The 19756-nt window shown below is 27.2% G+C and overlaps 1 protein-coding gene across 2 annotated transcripts; it reads right to left on the bottom strand.

The window, feature by feature from the left end:
• Positions 1-3869: 3869 nt before the first annotated feature.
• On the bottom strand, positions 3870-19387 carry LOC145191664 (integrator complex subunit 10-like). 2 transcript variants are annotated; one of them, XR_016447945.1, is made up of 21 exons: positions 19073-19387; positions 16229-16296; positions 14940-15043; positions 14720-14776; positions 14478-14560; positions 13052-13133; positions 12818-12891; positions 12380-12636; positions 11633-11772; positions 11170-11257; positions 11010-11046; positions 9101-9155; positions 8704-8793; positions 8406-8488; positions 7274-7312; positions 7076-7135; positions 6506-6613; positions 5615-5694; positions 5320-5488; positions 4761-4845; positions 3870-4472 (listed from the first exon to the last, which is right to left on the bottom strand). XR_016447945.1 is itself a non-coding variant. In XM_090073973.1 (21 exons), exons 1-21 carry the CDS (start codon positions 19208-19210, stop codon positions 4322-4324), a joined length of 2037 nt encoding a protein of 678 aa, XP_089930099.1. In that variant the 5' UTR covers positions 19211-19387; the 3' UTR covers positions 3870-4321. The 2 variants fall into 2 exon arrangements, 1 of the variants encoding a protein (XP_089930099.1); XM_090073973.1 differs by having other exon boundaries at positions 6517-6613.
• Between the last annotated feature and the right edge of the window lie 369 nt (positions 19388-19756).

Below are 19756 nucleotides of genomic sequence, written 5' to 3'. Positions count from 1 at the left end.
CCCTTAGTTCTATGTTAAAAACCCAGGTTTGTTTTGAAAGAAAGTTTACATGGATGCGAACTTAGAATTTCTTTCAACAGCAATTTAACCTTTTTTTTTTAACAAATTTAATGTTTCTCAAACTTATCGCATTTTTTCTTGCAACAACTTTATAAGATCGTTTTTTTTAATAAAACACTTATTTTCAGTGATAAAAATTTCAAAAAAAAAAAAAAGGAGAATGGAACAGAGCTTTAAAACAATTCGAAATGTCTTCCTCCTTAGAGAATACTAAAGTGAACATTTCCAGAGAGTTTTAAGCGATTCACACGATTGCTTCAATAGAAATTATATTTTTAATGACAATATGTTTAGCAAAATTCAAAAACATAGAAAAATACAAAATAAGATTAAATAGTAAAAAAGAAAAGATCTCTACAGTTTCAAAAACTAAAAAAGCTCAGCAGACATGTTTTCAGTTTTTCAGCTTCCTTATCATAAAACCCTTTTCATTGGTGGCGCAAATTCTATCGTCGAACTTATGCAGTTAGATAAGACCTAATTGTGCATTTTCTAATTCTGCATTTATTGCAGTCAATTAATCCAGTGAGGGAAATGTCCCATTTTTATTCCAAAACTTTTTAAAACATCAATAATTCGATTTTACTTCATAATTTTTCCTACAAAAAAAACTAGAAGATTTCTGACATGTTTCAAAAGTTACCAGTTGCAAAAAGTACAATAAAGTTCCCAGATCAAATAAAGTTTCATTCTTTTTGTTAGGGCAATTTTGTATGAAAATTATTGAGAAGCAACAAGTACCATTCATAACTTCTTGAATCATTAAATAAAAGTTAATTATAAAATTGAAATCATCAATGACAACTTATGGAGTTTATTTTTGCATTAATTTTTGTGGGCTTTTTTTTTTGTACAAGGGTTAACTTCTTGCGGTGTCACTGTTCTTTATTATTGTAATTTTCGTAATAATTCATGCCTTGATAGTTTTTTTTCCCCCTTCTTACATGGGACCTAGCCATTTTTAGGTTTGTGTTTTTAGAGAATCCAAGTCTTTTTAGTAAGAAAAAATAATTTTTTTCCACTCATACAAACTTTCAAGCTATTTAACAAATTAAACACCGTTTAGCGACATTTTTTTAACTTAAACTTGAGAATATGATAAAGTAAGACTTCATTGAAAACATGTTTTAGCTTGTAACTTATCAATTGAAGACCGCATTAATCAAAGAACTATGTTTTGCGTTGCTAAGGTCATTGCTATGAAACTTTTTCTTAAAAAGTTCATTTATTCCAAAATCAAAATCAGTTTTGAGAAACCACTTTTTATGGTTTTTTATTCTTTAATAAATTACCAATTAAATGATCCAAATATCAAAAAGTTATTATTATTTTTTTTGCAGATTTTTAGAAAATAATTGGTGGTTGTTAATTTTTTAATTTTTTTAATTATTCGTTATATTTTATACATGGAAACCATGTCCATTTTTGCATTTGATAACTATTGTTTTATGTGGCTGTTACATGCAAAAAAATGTAAGTAACGTTAGTTACACCACGTTTCCTTAAAAAAAAAAAAAAAAAAAATCATACCGGAATCAATTCAAAATTTACTATTTTATGAAAATTACAATTTTTTGCGAAGGTTTGACATAACAGTAGAAAAGTTAAAAAAACCTTTTTTGTCAAGTCATCGTGGGATGAAAGAGAACGAACTTTTTCAACAGCTTGATGGCATATGTAACAACCCTATAATAATCAAATATTCGTTGACAAAATTCAAGGCATTAAATTTTAGTATATTAGAAAAGCATCGGCGTTTGGTTTTTATTTGTTAATAACGAATCAAAAGGATAAAGTAGATTATTAAGAAGATTGAGAAGATACTTATGCATCATTTATTAAACCTTAATTTGTAATAAATTTAAATTGCTGACCTAACTGAAGTGTATTCTTTTTAAACTAAATTAAAAAAAAAAAAGCAACCTTTTAAATTAAAATGTGATTACAAAAGAGAAAACGTATTTAAAACAGATTTTAGAAACACTTTCTTTTAATCAAATACCCAATTACAGAATCAAATACCCAGTTGTAGTTCATGATTATGTTTTCCAACTTTTGAATCAAAAGATTTATAGATTGAGAAGCGACGCGACTTTAAGAGTTTGTTTTTCAAAATTCAAAAGGAATTTTGCGACAAGTGGTAATCTGTTTTGCACATTTGTAGTTGATGTATGAACAACATGACCATGTACCTTTTTTTCATTTGAATACAAAAAAACCACGATAAACTGTTACTTTTATGAATACAGAAAATATATTACGTCCGCACTTTTTTTTATGTAACACCAATTTGAGGTTTCTCAAGAAAGCTGAACAAATTTGAAAGGATTACGTAAAAGTCAATTTTTAAATTAAATTTATTTACGTAAATAAAACATGAATAACTTTTAACATTAACTGCTCATCATTATAATATAAATGCTGTATTTTTGAATCCACGATAAATATGAACTAAAAATTTGATTGCCATACTTATCGTATGTCCAATGAATGATCCATTTATAGCTTTTTACTGTGAGAATAAAAATATTGTATCTACAATAGCCCGATAAAAAAAAATTAGACACTGGTAGCTGAAAACAAAGACTTCAGTATACAGGTAGTCAATTATGTGCAGCTATTGATGCTGTTAAAAAAGGTATGATTATGTACGCAGCATGCAGGACGTTTGGAAAAATTTTCTATCGAACTTAGCGAGTTTTGCTCTAAAAATAGAATAACTTTTGTTGGTTTGTTTCCAAATGCGACATCTTGCAGAAACTCAATGTAGCTGTTTTTGGGCCTATGAAAGCAAAGTGAAAATCCATTTGCCGACAATGGCGCATTAACCGTGAAGGATAGGAAATAAACAAGAAAAATGTACGAAGAGCTTTAAATTCATGTATGACCGATCCTTCTATGAAAAATATCAAAAGCGGTTTTAAAATCACCGAAATTTTTCCATTCGTTACTTATAGCGTTGACTACATAAAAGTTGTTCAAAGATTCACTCTGCCAATCGCAATTGAACGCTCTAACTACTTATTTAGAGCAGAACCTTTCAAATGTGACGTTATCAGCTTCTTTTCACATAATCTTTAGTCCAAGTATTTTAGAGCAGTTCAAAAGCAGTTGACGATCATTTAGGTTGAAAAAGTGATCTTTAATACCTACAGCCATATCATTTTTGAAAAAGAGTTTTATCCAAGACAAGAAAAACCATAATTTTATCTGATAACGTACAACATAATAATGAAAATTGGTCACCAAACCATATTTTAGAAACGTACAACAGGTCACCGTTAATCACCGAGCCGTAATGCAGCAAATGTGCAAATTATAGCCGATGTTGATTATAATGTTACAGCGACAACAGAAATCGTCAATCTCATTGAAAACGTTTTAAAATGGTCAAAACAACCAGTCCAAATGTCCAAGCTCAAAATAGAACGTTTACCATTGGTGCGACATCTGAAACGTAGCAGCAAATTCAAAACAAATGTACAAATGAATTAATCTTTCAATTGGAACTACGAATACATTAAAAATCAGACACAAAAGCAGATTTTAAGACAAACGATAAGTGTCAACACTATGTTCGATAAGTGTGAAACACATACAGAAAGACAAGAAAGCTGCGTTTCAAAAATTTGATCAAAATAAGTTTCAGGGGGAGAACAATATTAAAAAAACCCTTAAAATATTATGTTTGTGGTTGCAAAAATTCATTTCCAATGCTTTTGCACTTTTTTTAGTAATCTAACATAATATTATAACTTTCGCTAGACTCGTGGTGCGGAAACGAACCTACGGTTTAATTTTCCAAAAAATTTGGGGTATTTGACGTGAATTACCCAAGCGTTATTTTACAGTTAAATATCACTTCAAATACATTAAAAACTGTTACTTTAACAGAAAAATGAACATAAAGCCCATGTTACATTTTGAAATACTATTTAAATGTATAACTTCAGCAAACTCCGATGAAAAGATTGTGTAATTCCAGTTTTTGAAGAAAGTTTTCAAAACAAAACATTGACTATTTGCGTGAACTTTTCTTTCTTGATTTTATAAATTTTCTGCTGTTTAAATGCAAAAGCGAAAGAAATCCGATTGATGTTGATATAGGGAAATAATATCAATGGTTGTAGTTTAAATCGGTTATTCGTTGAAGTGTTATATGTCAATTTTTGACAGGGTTGTTACATTCGATCGTTCGATCGATTTTCGATTATTGCTACACATCACACAAAGGGTTGAATTCTCCATCAACATTCTGTTGTCACATCACTCGTAATATGGCTTCTTTTTCGTTCCGTAAAAAACGAAAAACTAAGTTTTTGATAGGTTCGTTACTTCTGGAAACTTGACGCATGATTGCAGTTTTAAAATCGTTATGTGCTCCTTTATTTACACCACGTGTAATAGTGTGTCTAAAAAAAATAATATCTAAAGTTTAATAACTTAAATATGATAACATTAGGTGTAAAGTTAAGTATTAAAATAAAAAAGATAAAGTTTGTAAGTTGTAAGTACAAAATTTATGAACGAATTTAACTTCGCTAAAAAAATGACAAGATTAGAGTCGACAAGGCGACATTTTCTTGGGGACGTTTCTACCATGAAAATCCTTTGAGAAAAGACACTTGTGACAAGTATTAAAACACTTGACACTTGTTAAAAGCAGTAAAAAGCAAATTTATTTTTTAAAACATACTTACTTCGTATTTTCTTCGGGATAGGAAAGCTCCAAAGGAACAGTTTCTAACGAGTAAAGATAAGCAAATTCTTCAAGAATATCAATTTCTACTCAAACGTCAAGCGAAATTTTTAACACACAAACCAAATAAAAAACAAAAACAAATTATCATGCGGTGTATTTGATTTTATTTCAATGAATGGACCGAATTAATTGCAGTAGAAACTATTAAATTTTTTAGCTTCTCTAGAGGATAAAAAGTTAATGAATAAAAGTGTTTTCAACAAAGTTTTGGTCGGAGATAACGTCATCGTAAGGTTTCATTTTTATAAATTCCAACGCTAAAAGCAATGTTGCTTGTTAAAAGTTTTATGTAAGATTTACACAAAAGATTAAAAAAAGCCAATCTAGCTGAGTATGATGATCGAATCTTATGATTCAGTCAATTCTGAATCAATCAAATGTGAATTATCTAAGTTTACGTTATTTCAATTTTTTAATTCATTTAAATATATTTTTAATTTATCTATCTTTAAAATATGTAAAAATAAAAAAGAAACGGAAATAAGATAAAAAGATACGCGTGACGTAGGTAAAAAACAGAGGGTACTTAAAGCCCTTTTCGTTTGTTTGTATAATCCTGAGCAGATACAAGAAACTATCTTCGTTCTTCGACCACATCAACTGCGATAGAACAATCAAGTGTCCAATAACCATATCGCGATGCTCATCATCACCGTATAATCGAGCCTATAAGATAATCGAGCCTATAAGATATTTCATTATACCAACAGCAAGAGAAACTTGTTTAAACTTAAAATTTTCAGCATAACATTACAATAACATAAACAACAATTATTTATATTAAGCAGTTACCTTGAGTGATGCCGATATAATCTGAACAGCATAAGTAAGAATGTCATTCGGGCTGCTAGAAAGCAACAGCAAACTTCTACCTGAAACAAATAAGGTTTAGATGATCTCCTTTATTCCTTTGACTGAAACGACAAAATACAGGTCGCTAAAATTTTCCAAAATTTTTGCTCAGGCAAAAACATTTAAGGAATTTTTTTTTTTGTTCCCCAGCGTTGTATCCCCGATTTAAATTTTTTGAACGTTCGAATGCCGCTTTAAAAAACGCCAAAATGTTATGTGGTTAGTTGTTAAGTTTTAGTCGTTAAATAAATTAAAACGTTAAATCTAGAAATGTTTTAAATAACTAAAAAAAGTATTTCAAAGCTTTACTATTGATACAACGCTAAAACTTATATGCTGAACCCAAATAATAATTAATAATAATAATAATAATAATAATAATAATAATAATAATAATAATAATAATAATAATAATAATAATAATAATAATAATAATAATAATAATAATAATAATAATAATAATAATAGTAATAATAATAATAATAATAATGATTATAATAATAATAACATTTAAACATAAATATAAACACACACACACATATAGCATATGGTTTCATCCATAAAGCAAACTTCAATTCAAAACATGTTGCAAACTGCATGCAACATAACTTTAAAGTCTTAGACTTAAACAGTTAAATGGTTTTTTAAAATACAACATGTGAGGTTTTAGTGTTATGAATACTCAAATCTGTATAAAAAATGTGTTTTCCAGTGCTAAAAATCATAAGATAAAAGACTATAACAATTATTTATTTAAAAATAATATTGCAACAAAATAATATTTATAATATTGCAATAAAAAAATGTTGAAAAAATTGCAATACTTAATACTTAGATCAAACCTTCTGGGTTTGAGTATGCTTTGTCATCCAAATGCACATCTTCAAATGCGGAGAGATTCAGTTGATCAACAGTCTGAAGCACAGTTTCACATGCCATCTGAAAGGAGCAAAAGTTTGAAGCAATCACTTTTTTAAATTCCATGATTTAAGATTTATAGTCAGTAATATACAACTATCAGTAAGATGTTTGTTTGGGAAGAGTTATTTGTGTCTCTTTTGTTGATAATTTGTTTACAATATTTGATGATGTGCTATTAGAAAGATTGCGCTAACAAATTAAGATTCCTGATACTTTTGCCTAATCTATTGCTCGTCCTTAAAGATCAAATAGCAAATTTGCTTCAGAAGCTTTTTTTGTCAAAATGAAACTGAAGATTTAATGACATATAGAATAACTTTGAAAAAATCGCAACTGCAAAGGCTAAAGTACTAAATGTTGGAGTGTTGAAACTTTCGTTTTAGGTTTCTACTGGATGCACTACAAATTCACTGAATTTACCTTGAAATTACAGTTATAAACACACACACAAATAAGAATAAAAGCATACAACTTAATTACCTTATGATAACCTGAAGAGAAAAGGGCAGATGAAAGCTGGAGAGTTTTTTTCAATGATAGCTGGAGAAAAGTTATAAAAGTTAGTTATAAAAAAAGTTATAAAAGCTATCAAAAGTTTGTAAAAATGAGAATATATCTGTAATTATAAGATTGCTGCTATCACAGTGTAAGATATGTAGATTTAAACAACTATAATACCTGATGCTTTAATGCTTCAATAACCTTTGCATGCTTTCCCTACCAAACAAAAACACATTTTGAATGAAAGATTTATTACAAAATTTAATTAGAAAGAAAATTATTTTATTGTTGTTATTTAAATTATCTTTATCATTACCAGTATTACATTAGTAGTATAACTGAGTTTTTATTGTTGTTATTATTGGTGTTATTAGCAACCATTAAAATTATATAACAACATGCTAAAGTTTAGAAACACCAATTTTTTTTTAGTTTTTAAAGCATAAATTTTCAAACTTTCTTAAACCAGCTGAAATTTTTACCAAATAATCTTTATATTAATTTAATTCATAATACAAACCGCAAATGTTAATTACAACGGTTAGCTAAAAAATTTTTTTTGTGTGAAAAGGTTTCTGCGCAAAAGTTTAGAAACAGTATCATATCCTGCAACTAAATCAAATTTTTATGTACAAAAGCATTATTAAAGGCCAAAATATTTATGAAAGTTAATAATTCAATTACTTTAAGAAATTTTAAAAGCAGTGAAGTTTAACTAATTGTCAAAATATTTGTCAATTTGTTAAATTCAACTACTTAGTGATATTTTCAAAAGAGAAAAAAAAAAAAAAAGAGATAAGCAAAAGAAAGTTTCAAATGAAATAAAGAAATATTTATAAAAGCTTTAGAAAAAATGTCTACAGAAAGATTTCTAAACTTTATGATGTTTCAAAACCAGGAATAAGCATTATCATCAAGAGATTTCAAGAAATTTTTTCATTATATTTTTATCAAGAGATCTCGTCAGTGCAAAACTATTGAAAACAAACCTTGTACAGGAAGACCTATAGTTACAACAGAAAAGGATTCAACCCAAATTATTATTTACCAACTGTTAAACATTGTGGAGATTTAGTTATCACAATATGGCCCATTTTCAAAATGACCCACTTATCGCATAGAAGGTTGTACCTGAAAGTTTATTTAGACATCATGAAGAATGCTGCCACATGCAAACAAAATTGAACCTTAGCATAAAGAACATTTGTTAAAAAATTTCAGCTGATTTGAGAAAGTTTGTAAAAAGTAATGATTTAAAACTGAAAAAAATTTGATGTTTCTAAACTTCTGCACGGTACTGCATATATACTTGAAAGAGTAGTGCATCAATTTCAAATGTGTCAGTCCATCTCCAACTATTCATCTTCCAGTCTAAAAAGATTTGCTCGTACTCTAAAAAGAAAACAAAACAAAAAAAAAAATCCCTTAAAAAGAAAGTGTTAGAAGAATAATAATACAAATAATATAATAATAATACAGATAAAATAATACAAATCATAAATAATACAGATAAAATAATACAAATCATAAATAATACAGATAAAATAATACAAATCATAAATAATACAGATAAAATAATACAAATCATAAAAATAAAACTTAAAAACCTGCATTGAAAACTGCTTTTAGAAAATTTTGTGTATCAATAGCTACTTGCAGATACTCCCCAATGCTTTCATTTATGTGACCCATCAAGTCTAACACCATTTTAAAAAAAACAAACCACATTCATGTCAACTCATCATAATAATAATTAATAATTAATATCATAATTAATATTAAGCAAATGTTAAAAAACAAAACAATTATTAGCATTTACAAAAGTAAGAAAAAGTATGAAATAAAATTCAAATAAAGACCAGCACACCAAAATTATCATGAATAATCTTAATAACAAATAATAATAAATTATCATAAATTTGCAACTTTATCCTAAAGAAAAACTTCAAAAATTAATGAAGCCACCATCTTTGGGGTGTCATAGCAATCAATTTAACAACATACCTGGATGAATGACAATAGTAACATCTTCACTAGAAGAATAATGATCCGAAGAGCTCTGAAAAATTTTTGAACTTTAAATGTAAAACCCCGATAAAAAAGCCGTGAAAATATTTATAAAACAGGTTACAAAAAAAATCAAAACAAAAATAAATGTAAAATTTCATAGTATATCAATAAAAAATTCATCAAGCTAAAAAAAAAGATATTTATCTAAAAAAAAAAGATTTATATATACTTCAATCTGTAAACACAGTCTATTCTTGTGAAAGTGGCTGCACCTAACTTAGAGATGCAACTCATCTCTATTTTCTTTACTGATCCTCCCTAATCTTTCAAGTATGTTCTATACTGTTCTACGCACGCTTGTTTTAACAGATAATTTAGTAATAATAATAATAATAAAATTTAGTAAAAATAATGATATAAAAAAGTTCACGCGTATTTCACTTTTAATCAAATTTTCATAACAAATCCAGTGAAAATGGGGAGCAAATGGAAATAAAAATATGGAGCACAAGTAAATCATCTACATCGTGAATTTAAAAAACAACTGAAAAAACAAGTTTTAATGGGTTATTTGCAAAATAATACAACCCACATATCAGCAACCAACATTAGGATCTATTTTCCGGTCTTTTTTGTCAACTTATTATAATTATAATTTTTTAGCTATGTTTCGATAAGGTTGCAATAAACTACGGCTAGCTGGATATCTATATATTGAGAAAATTAAACAAAGGTATATTAAAATATGATTAATGCCAAGTAAATATAAACTCATACTTGCTAATTGAGTTATCCTAAGTTCAGTTATGTTTTACAACTATAAAAGTATATATTTATTAGTAGGTCAATATTAATTAAAACTATCTATATATGAATTAAATCTACCTATGTCTACACATGTGTGTGTTTGTGTGTGTGTGCATATATATATATATATATATATATATATATATATATATATATATATATATATATATATATATATATATATATATATATATATGCACACACACACAATGAATCCATTAAGTTTCTGAGGAAATGCTCTTCTCACTAAGCTACATTTGGTTGATCAATTTTTACAATGAAACAGCTACAAAACAACTCAAGACACTTGAGCTGTTTCTCCACAATGAACAATACTCAATACAATGAACAATACAATGAGATTTAAATACTGAAAACAAATTTTATGAACACAAATAAAATGAACACTTGAAATTACAGTTGAAGGCATAAATTTTATGGATTAAGCACTTAAAGTGCCTGTCTTTTTTTTTTACTTTTAAAACCCTTGGTAATACTAATTGAAAGATAAACTCTTTACCACCAAATAAAATACTATAAAACGAAATAATAAAAACTGAAGAACTGAAAATGAAAGATATCAACATCTCCTTAATTAAAGTCAACGATCCTATTTTGCAGGGAAAATATTGTTTGTTTGGGTAAAATGACAAATGGTTGATTTTAAGTGATTTATATTCAATATAATTGTTAGTAATATATTATCTATGTAATGTCTCTAATATAAAGTAATTTTCTTCAGTTCTTCATATTGAGTAGATAATTCTAAAGCATTGAACTAAACTGTTAATTAAAAGTCAATTAAAAGAGGAAATCTCGAAAACTTTTATTGAACTTTTGACTTTTTTTAAATTTCTTTTAAGCATGGCTTAATACTTTTTGAAAAAGTAAAATAAGCAATTTTGTGATTTTGAAATTCGTTTAAAGAAAAACAGAATTTTAACTTTAAAATAAAAATTTTAACTTTAAGATAAAAAAAATAGATTTTTCTTTTTTCAAAAAGAAAATTAAAAACTCTTCAATACATAAAAATACTAATATATAAATTTAATATAAAGACTAATAAGTAATTAAAGTTAAGAAAGAATTAACTTACAGCTGAATCTTCTGACTTTTTCTTTTTTTTCGGTGTCCTAAACACAAAGCTTTGAAAACATTTCTGTCCTATAAACCTAGTCATAAGTTCTTAGGGTAAATGTAAATGTTAAGCTGATCCAGGCCAGTTTTATGACACAGGAAACTTGAAGTACGCATACCTTATGCCAGTTTTTTCTGTAGCTTCTTTACGAGTCATGTGATCAATATTATCAACCAAAATACTTTCGACTGCACTTGGAGATAAAGCTATAACGAGAAAGAAAATTGTTTGATAACAAGAATGGATTTACAAGAATGGATTACAATGGATTTACAAGAATGGATTAAAATGGATCACTTGATTACAAGAGAGGACATTATTTGATAACAGGAGAGGATATCAGTGAATAACAAGAGAGGTATTATTTGATAACAAGAGAGAATATCAGTTGATAGCAAGAGAGGATATCAATTCATGATAATAGTGATTACGTTAATGATGACTCTGGGGAATAATTCAATTTTTTTTTTTAATAATTTAAATTTAGTTTAAAATTTGACTGCTTTAAAAAATACGAAAAATTTTAACAAATAATATTTATCAATGACATTTTATTATGTTATCAATTATTAAAGCCATACATTTTTCATTAGACTTTAGAATAATGGAACAGTATTCAAGCATTGCAAAGATATGCAGTTGCAACACTGCATAGAACAATCCCAAAGGGTTTCTTGTTTCTCTAGCTTTACTTAATGTTTTCCAGCGACTTTTCAAAGGTCTAAAAGAAAAAAAAAAAATCATGGTTTATGAAATAAACAAAATTCTTATTTTATTGGTTGCACTCAAATGCTCCAAAATCTGTGTTTTTATTATAAAAATTACCAATAATAATAGTCAAATCAAATCTGTTTTAGTAAACTTAATTTTTTTAAATTATACAAAAAGTATAAATTTTTTAATAAAATGTTTAAAACTTATTTAAAAAATCAATTTTTAGTTTGTTTTTAGTGTTAAGTTTTAAATTTTCATTTAAATGAATAGTTTTAGATTATACAAAAAAATAAATTTCATTAATTTATGTTAATTTATATTAATTTCATTAATTTATGTTAACTTATATTAATATCATAACACCAAGATTTAGCTGCAGTTTTATAAGGATTACAAAAGTATATTTGAGTTTAAAATGAAATGACACAATAATTTATCAAATTTATGAAAGCAGATTTCAAAACATGAACAAATTTTAGATTTTAATTTTTTTAAAGGTTGATCTCTCTTTACAAAGTGAAACACATATTCCAAATAAAATTTAAATGTAAAAAAAAATTAAACTGTTGAGATGTTTCAACGTTTATATTAAAAGTTTAAATGTAATGATATGCCTATTTTTGGAGGGATCAATTTTATCTTTGAACTTTAGCACATTGCTCCAACCAAGTTTTACTGCAAAACATACAAAACTTTCATGTAACAAGCTCCAACTAGATATAGATTCATCAATGTCAAAATCCTCTTTAAGAGTAGCATCAGTAGCGCAAGGAAGAAGAGAAGATTTCCTGATAGCATATGCAACAAAGAACTCCATTGTCATATTTAAATAATTGATCATTTGATCTTCGCTTACAAGAAGACTATCAGCCTAAACGCAGAAGACAAGAAAATAATTCACTGTCCTCACAGTAAAAAACTGTGCATTTTGTTTTAAATTTTTAAATTTGTATACATCTCATGAGGTACCATTTTATTTTAGGTGAAAAAAAAAAATTCTATCAAAGGTGAAAATGAAGAATCAAAACTGTTGAACCGATGAAACTAGATACCTGATATTTTATAGATTTACTTTGCAGAACTTGTGTGTTTGGGCTCTTTATTATTAAAGGCAGAACTTCACACACTGAAAAATACACACCAAAAAAACAACATGACTTACATAGCAATTGAGTAATTATTTTTGTTTAATCACATCATTTTATCAAATACTTTTACATACACATTACCAAGTATTATGATATTACTGTTGAAAACAGGTTATGATTCTTAACTATTGTACCCACCAATCATCTTTCTGTAAGTATTCAGTGGTGAATCAGCACATTCTTTGTCTTCAAAGTTTTTTAAAGTTGAAATAAGCTTTTCCTGTTTTTAGAAAAAAGACTTAATAAAATCAAATCATAAAATCTGTTACATAAAAATAACAAACCTGTTACACCAGCCATATAATATTTCCATTTACAGTTTTATTCACTTGCATCAACACCACTTTCAGATAATTCCAAGCAAACAAACTCACTAGAGCAACAAGCTATGTGTTGGCTTTCTTTTGGAATAATTTAAACATCATTTTAGCCAATTTCATGAGTTTTCAATGAGTTTTCAATGAGTTTTCACACATTAAAGTACAACTTAAATGCACTTGTAGATTTTATGTTATACTTTTTAAATTAGTGAAACTTGAAAAGGTTTTATAGCAATAAAATGTGACATTTGAACTTTTTTCTGTGTGGTTATTGCTGCATTTTGTTAAATCCATTTTTTTTTCCAGAAATAAAAATGACACTCAGCTCACTCAGAAAATGAAGAGACGTGTTGCTATGGTGATGCTTTAGAGGATATTCTAACGCCAAGAAAATTGTTTAATAACAAAGTTTTTTCTCTCCCGATGATGTGCTTAGTTTTTTTGGCCAAAGATCATTGCGAAGTATTATTCTCTTGTAAATCATTTTATATTCAAAATAATCGTATTTTCAGATAAACGTTAGAATGTTTTTTGTTTTTATAATTTCATTTTTGTGTAAACAAATAATAAAACAGTTTTTAATAAATAAAACTTTCAGCTAAAACCAGGCAAACAAAGTAAAAGGTAGAAAAAGAAAAATTCAAACAAAACATGAAAACCTGTCTCTATGGTGGTGTTATGAAAGAGTTATGAGAGTGTTATGACGGTGTTATGACGGTGTTATGACGGTGTTATGACAGTGCTTTATGACAGTGTTATACTTCAAAACAAAACTTTTTTGGTCAAAAAATTAAAATTACTTTCAAAGACTTAAACTAACAAAAAGGTTTCAAAAAAGTTTTTGACCAGAAATGTTTTTGACCAGAAGTGTGAACTTTTGTCATTTTAGTTATTATTTCTTTTGACCAAAATATAAACTAAAGATAAACATACAATAGACCATTTTAAAATATTTACAAAAAAAGATTCAAAACATCTTTAAATATAAACTAAAGATAAACATTCAATAGACCATTTTAAAACATTTACAAAAAAAGATTTAAAACATCTTTAAATAAAAATTAGGCAAAAAAATGAAATAAAATTATCAATATCATTATAAACAATGTAATTCTGATACAAGAATTGAATAATAACTAACAATGACTGGTAATTACTTATCATTTCAAATTCCGTAAGGAAATCTGTTTTACAACTTTAGCAATTACATAATTAAGTAGAATAACAAGAACAAAAAATCTCACTGCCTGATCCTTTATTGCTCCTTTGAAACGTTTTAAAACAAGGAGAGATATGCGACATTTATCAATTAAGTCTTCTTGGTGGTCTAAAAAATAAACTTACAATCAAAGCAATTTCCCAAGGATAAGAAATATTTAGATCGTTAAAAAAAAATTAAAACTTTTTTTAAAAAGTTAGTTTTAATTCAATAATGTAGACTTTTATTAAAAAAAAAACATGTAGAAAAAAAAAAAAAAAAACATACTTGCGTACTTTAACAGCAGCTCTCTTTGATGCATTACAGAAAGTGAATCAAACATTTCTGAAAAGGATTCATACATAAATACATACATACATACATACATACATACATACATACATACATACATACATACATACATACATACATACATACATACATACATACATACATACATACATACATACATACATACATATTCATACATACATAATGTAAATTATACCTTTTAGAAACTTATTTTCAGGCTGTGTCTTAGTAACATCTTGTGAATAAAAAATCCTTGACAACTCCTCCCACAACACAGGCTCTTTTGAAAAAGTTGTTAACCTAAGCAAATAAGAAAGTTACAACAATACAAATAATTTATGAACATATTAAGGGTGACAATAAAATTGTTTGATTTTCATAAGATCACAGCTGCTTTGAGAGCTTGCTGCTAATTAAAATACACTAAAGCTATTTGTTTCCTGGTTAAATGTTGTAATATGCAAGTGCTGTTTTTTTACTTCATGCTTATTAAGAAAGCTCATAAAAAGATTTAATTTTCACAACTCACAGCTTGTTCTATTTGAGTCAACTTCTGTTAAATTTAAAGGTTCTTAATTTTTATTAAGAGGTCACACGACGAGGAGGTCAAGTCATATTGATACTTCTACACTTTGAACAGTTTTTACAATTTTTTAAATAGTTTTTTAGAATTTGCATTCAATAAAATGCACAGGTATTTAATTTTAAATTAAAAAAAAACTCCAAGGATTAAAAAAAACTCAGAAAATCATAAAATAGGAATCAAACAGAAAATCTCAGTGTAAAAGTGGAAGAAATCGAGAATAACAAACTGTAGTAAAATATATGAAGAAACTTTTGCTCCATATGTTCTGACCATTCCACTGACTTTAAACTGAGCATTCCATTTATCTAGAGCTGTCAGGAAGGCTTGGTTTTACACCTATTCAGCAACCAATTTGTTTACTTTTTGGTAGCATTTAATCACCAAATCAGCACATCACACAAAATCAGCAATTCAATCAGCAGTATTGATTAATATCTGGTAACATTTTAACAATCCAGTGTGATTTGATGATACATTTGTTGATATTTGCACCAAGTTCTGGTTAATAGTTTTTAAAGCAAGAATGTTAGATGGAGCTTTATGAAAAAGTCATGGTATTTCATCACTTAGTTACAACAGAATTTGTGGCACCTCTATAAAAGTTCTGCAAACTAAACTTTTTTCTCATCAAAATTTTTCTTTATAGTGAAATATTTAAAAAGCAGGAAACAGAAAAAAATTTAAAATTTTTAGTTTTATGAAAATGAATTTCATTGGAAATTCAGATTGTGAGAGATCTTTAGTAACTTCAGTTAATATTTTTACACAGCAACAATAAAAACATTACCTACAGTAAGGGCATAAAACAAATTATTTGAAAAAAACAACTGAGAAAGCTTAAGTTTTTACATACCATAGAATAATTTACATATCATAGAATAATTTTCATATTTACATACATATCATAGAATAATTTTCCACAAACTTGAACATTTCCAGCTTCTCTTTCCATCAGAAACTCTTCATACTAAAAAATTACACAATACCAATGTAAAAAATATTTAAACATACATTATTTAGATCAAAATATATTTTATATACTATATTTTATATAATATACTTTATATATTATATTTTATATATTATATTACATCAAATAGAGTATAAAATAAACATTCATTCTGTAATCTCTTATAATCTCATCTGCTAATTCTCTTATAAAAAACAAATTTTAAATACCCAAGCCAACTAAAATATATAATGTAACTATGTTTCCTGCAGCATCAAATATTTCACGCCTAAAAATCTGGTTTTAAAGATTTAAAAAATTTTTGTTGATGAGACAAATCTTAAAAACCTTTAAAACCCAGGGTCATTTTGAAAGAAAAGAATGGAACCGAAATGAATTTGAAAGAACTCGGATGGAAGATCTTGTTTTTAAAGACATTTCAAAAATCCCATAACTTGGTGCAAAAAAAAAAAATTTTGAAAATCATATTTTATTTAAAATCATAAAATCCACTGACAAATGATTTAAAATCAAAAAAATTGTTGCAATATTAATCAAAGAGACATCAGCTCAGGACTATTGAAAAAAGAGTATCAGTAGCCAGTTATCATTTAATAGGTGGTATCTGCATCTGTATAGAATTGTTGACAGGTGAAACTACTGTTATGCCGCTGTAACCATAGTCATCTTAGCTGACAGCTGGTGTTTCTAGCCTGTCTTCTTGTTCAGATGCCATGTTCAATTATTTTTTAATATAGTTGCTGAAATAAACAACACCTGAGTTACCCTTTACAAGAAGTTGGCTCAACCCACTTCAATTTAAAACCTGGGTGTGACACTGCAGCCAGCACTACTTTAACTCTACTTTCAGTGATGTTCAAAATAAAAAACTGCCCTAGCCTTTTTCCAAACTGTCACATGCATTCTGTTTGCGTTTTTTGTGCTTATTACTTCAACTGAATACACTTAAGCAACAGCATACAAAAGTAACAATCTTTGTCACCTTGCAACTGATCTAGTGTCACAGCTAATGATTCCATCATGGTTTCGTATTCCATCAAAAAATCAATTTCATTTCTGGTTTTTTACTTGAAAATTGCAGTACATCTGCTAACAGGTTTATCAGGTTTATCTTATCTAAGCTCTGGGCCATCTTCATGTACACAGAAAAAGCCTTAGGAAAGTTACATACATTGTCAGCAACTGTAATGAAAATTTTGCAAACATCAGCTGTTGTGCAGACAGCATCTGCTAGGTAAAGTTCCTCATGCATTTTAGGCATCAATTGATCTTCTGTCAGATAAGAATTTTCATGGCATTACTTTAGCTTTCAAGACTTGGCCCCCTGTGCCACAAATGCATACATTTCAATTAATGGTACAGGGAATCAATAAAGTAGTCTACAATCCAAAAGCTGCCTCTCTGATTCAGCTGTGACTTCATGGATATGATAAACAGCTTAGTCTGAATTGCACTTTTACTTTTAAGGTCACTAAAATTGTATTTATTCTTTTGTTTGTTATTGTTGCCAGACTTCTCTTTTTTGTATGTCTCCAGTGGTCTGTGTTCTTTTTTTAATTATTTACTTAATCAAATTGAATATTAAAAAAATACTATTCTCTCTACCTTTACTTTTACTCTAAAACTCCAATATTATATTTAAGAGAAAGATAAATAATAATATTACTAGCCTTCAAATGCCACATAATATTGCTAATTCTGGCTCCTGATAACTCATTGTTGATGGAATTGACATATTTAGCAATAATGTTATTGTCTTTTACTTGAATTATTTTTTAAAATTTCCATAAAAAATAACTGGTAAACTTTTATTATCAGCCATCTTGCAATATAAATTAAATGCAAACAATACAAATAATAAAGATATAAGCAAAATATACTAGATGAATAATAGCTGTAGTAAAATTAATAGGAAGTTTCAAAGTTTAGTGAAAATAATATAAATATGACTTTAAGGCTTCAAAAACACTAAATCATCCAAATTATGATTTCAAATAAAAATCAAAAATCACAGTTCATGATTTAAATCACATGATTTTTAATCTTATCGAACACTGGCAACCACAAATGATAATTAAAAAATGTTTTTCATTTCAGTACATGGTTTGATTTTGTTTATAAAAGTAACTTTCTTTGTTTCCTTTATAAAATTAATATTGAGCTTTAATTTTGTCTCAGAAAAAATATAAAGAAACTTATACAACAGAAAATTTTCACTAAAAAATGTCAATGATTCACTAAAAAATGTCATCGATTCACTAAAAAATAAGGAGTTATCTGCAAAACAAGCTGATGAAAAATTGAAGAGGATTGATTATGTAAATGACTTGGCTTTTGAAAATACTGACCTTCAATTGGAAGATGAAAATTAGGGATTTATGAGTTATGATTCCATTAATGATTCCATTATTGGATTGTCACAAATTGGAAACATATCAAGCTAATTAAAAGTGAAATTACAAAATATTGGGAACTTTAAAATTAATACTAAAAAATCTACTAAAAAAATAATAGTAAACCACATATGGACACAAAGCAAAGCAAGCTTTTTATCAAATTCTAGAGTGTTTTAGCAAAAAAGTCAGCAACATAACATTATTATAGCCTCAGTAGTTTTTTCGTAGTTGGTGTACAAAAATTGAAAATTAGTATGACTACTTGAAACAATATCTTGTTATTCATTTTTATATTTTCATTTCTTTTCAATCCTTAATTTCTATTTACAACTTTATCTTTATTTTTTATTTACTTTATTATTATTTTGTTTACAAACCTGTATGGAAAAGTCAGCAGGAAACAATGTTTTAGCAGTGAGAAGCCAAGCTTTAGCAGCAAAAATGTCTTTGTCAATAACACATTGCTGGGCGGCATTTACAAGCCATGACGCAGAATGTGATTTTCCTTTGACCATTTTAGATTATAACATTTTTCTTTTTAGTACATTACTTATACTCGTGTAATTTTCTGTACCTATACTATTTTAAAAAATGTAAAAATGTTAATGCTCATGTTTTATGTTACTTTTAATGAAAAAAAAAAAAAAACACAAACAATTATAGGTAAAAATTCAAATTTTAGAACCCCCTCAACATGAATACCTCTTTAACATTTATAAAATATATTTTGTTTTATTTGGTTTAAACCTATATTTCCATATCAATAAATATGTACAATTTATAACAAAAATTAAACTTAATTTTATCTTCAGAGTAAAGTATTAGTTATAAGTTCAATGTTTACATTCAATAATTGTAAATGTTGTAAAACCTTAATGCCAACTGCATATACTATCAAAATGGACTGTGTGTGTACTTTTTCCATATGTATCTAATGCCTGTTCACCTTTTACATTCCACTTTGAACTCCAGAAAGACCAAGTTGCTTATCCACAGGTGGTCCTATTTCCATAAAAACAGACATAAGTCTGTGATTTACTGCAATCATTTTATCTGCACAA

Source organism: Hydra viridissima, unplaced genomic scaffold, assembly GCF_058129835.1.
Source record: "Hydra viridissima isolate aposymbiotic clone 2 unplaced genomic scaffold, HvirCarnegie_v1 scaffold_16, whole genome shotgun sequence".
Lineage (NCBI taxonomy): Eukaryota > Metazoa > Cnidaria > Hydrozoa > Anthoathecata > Hydridae > Hydra > Hydra viridissima.
This window is presented reverse-complemented; position numbering and strand designations above follow the sequence as displayed.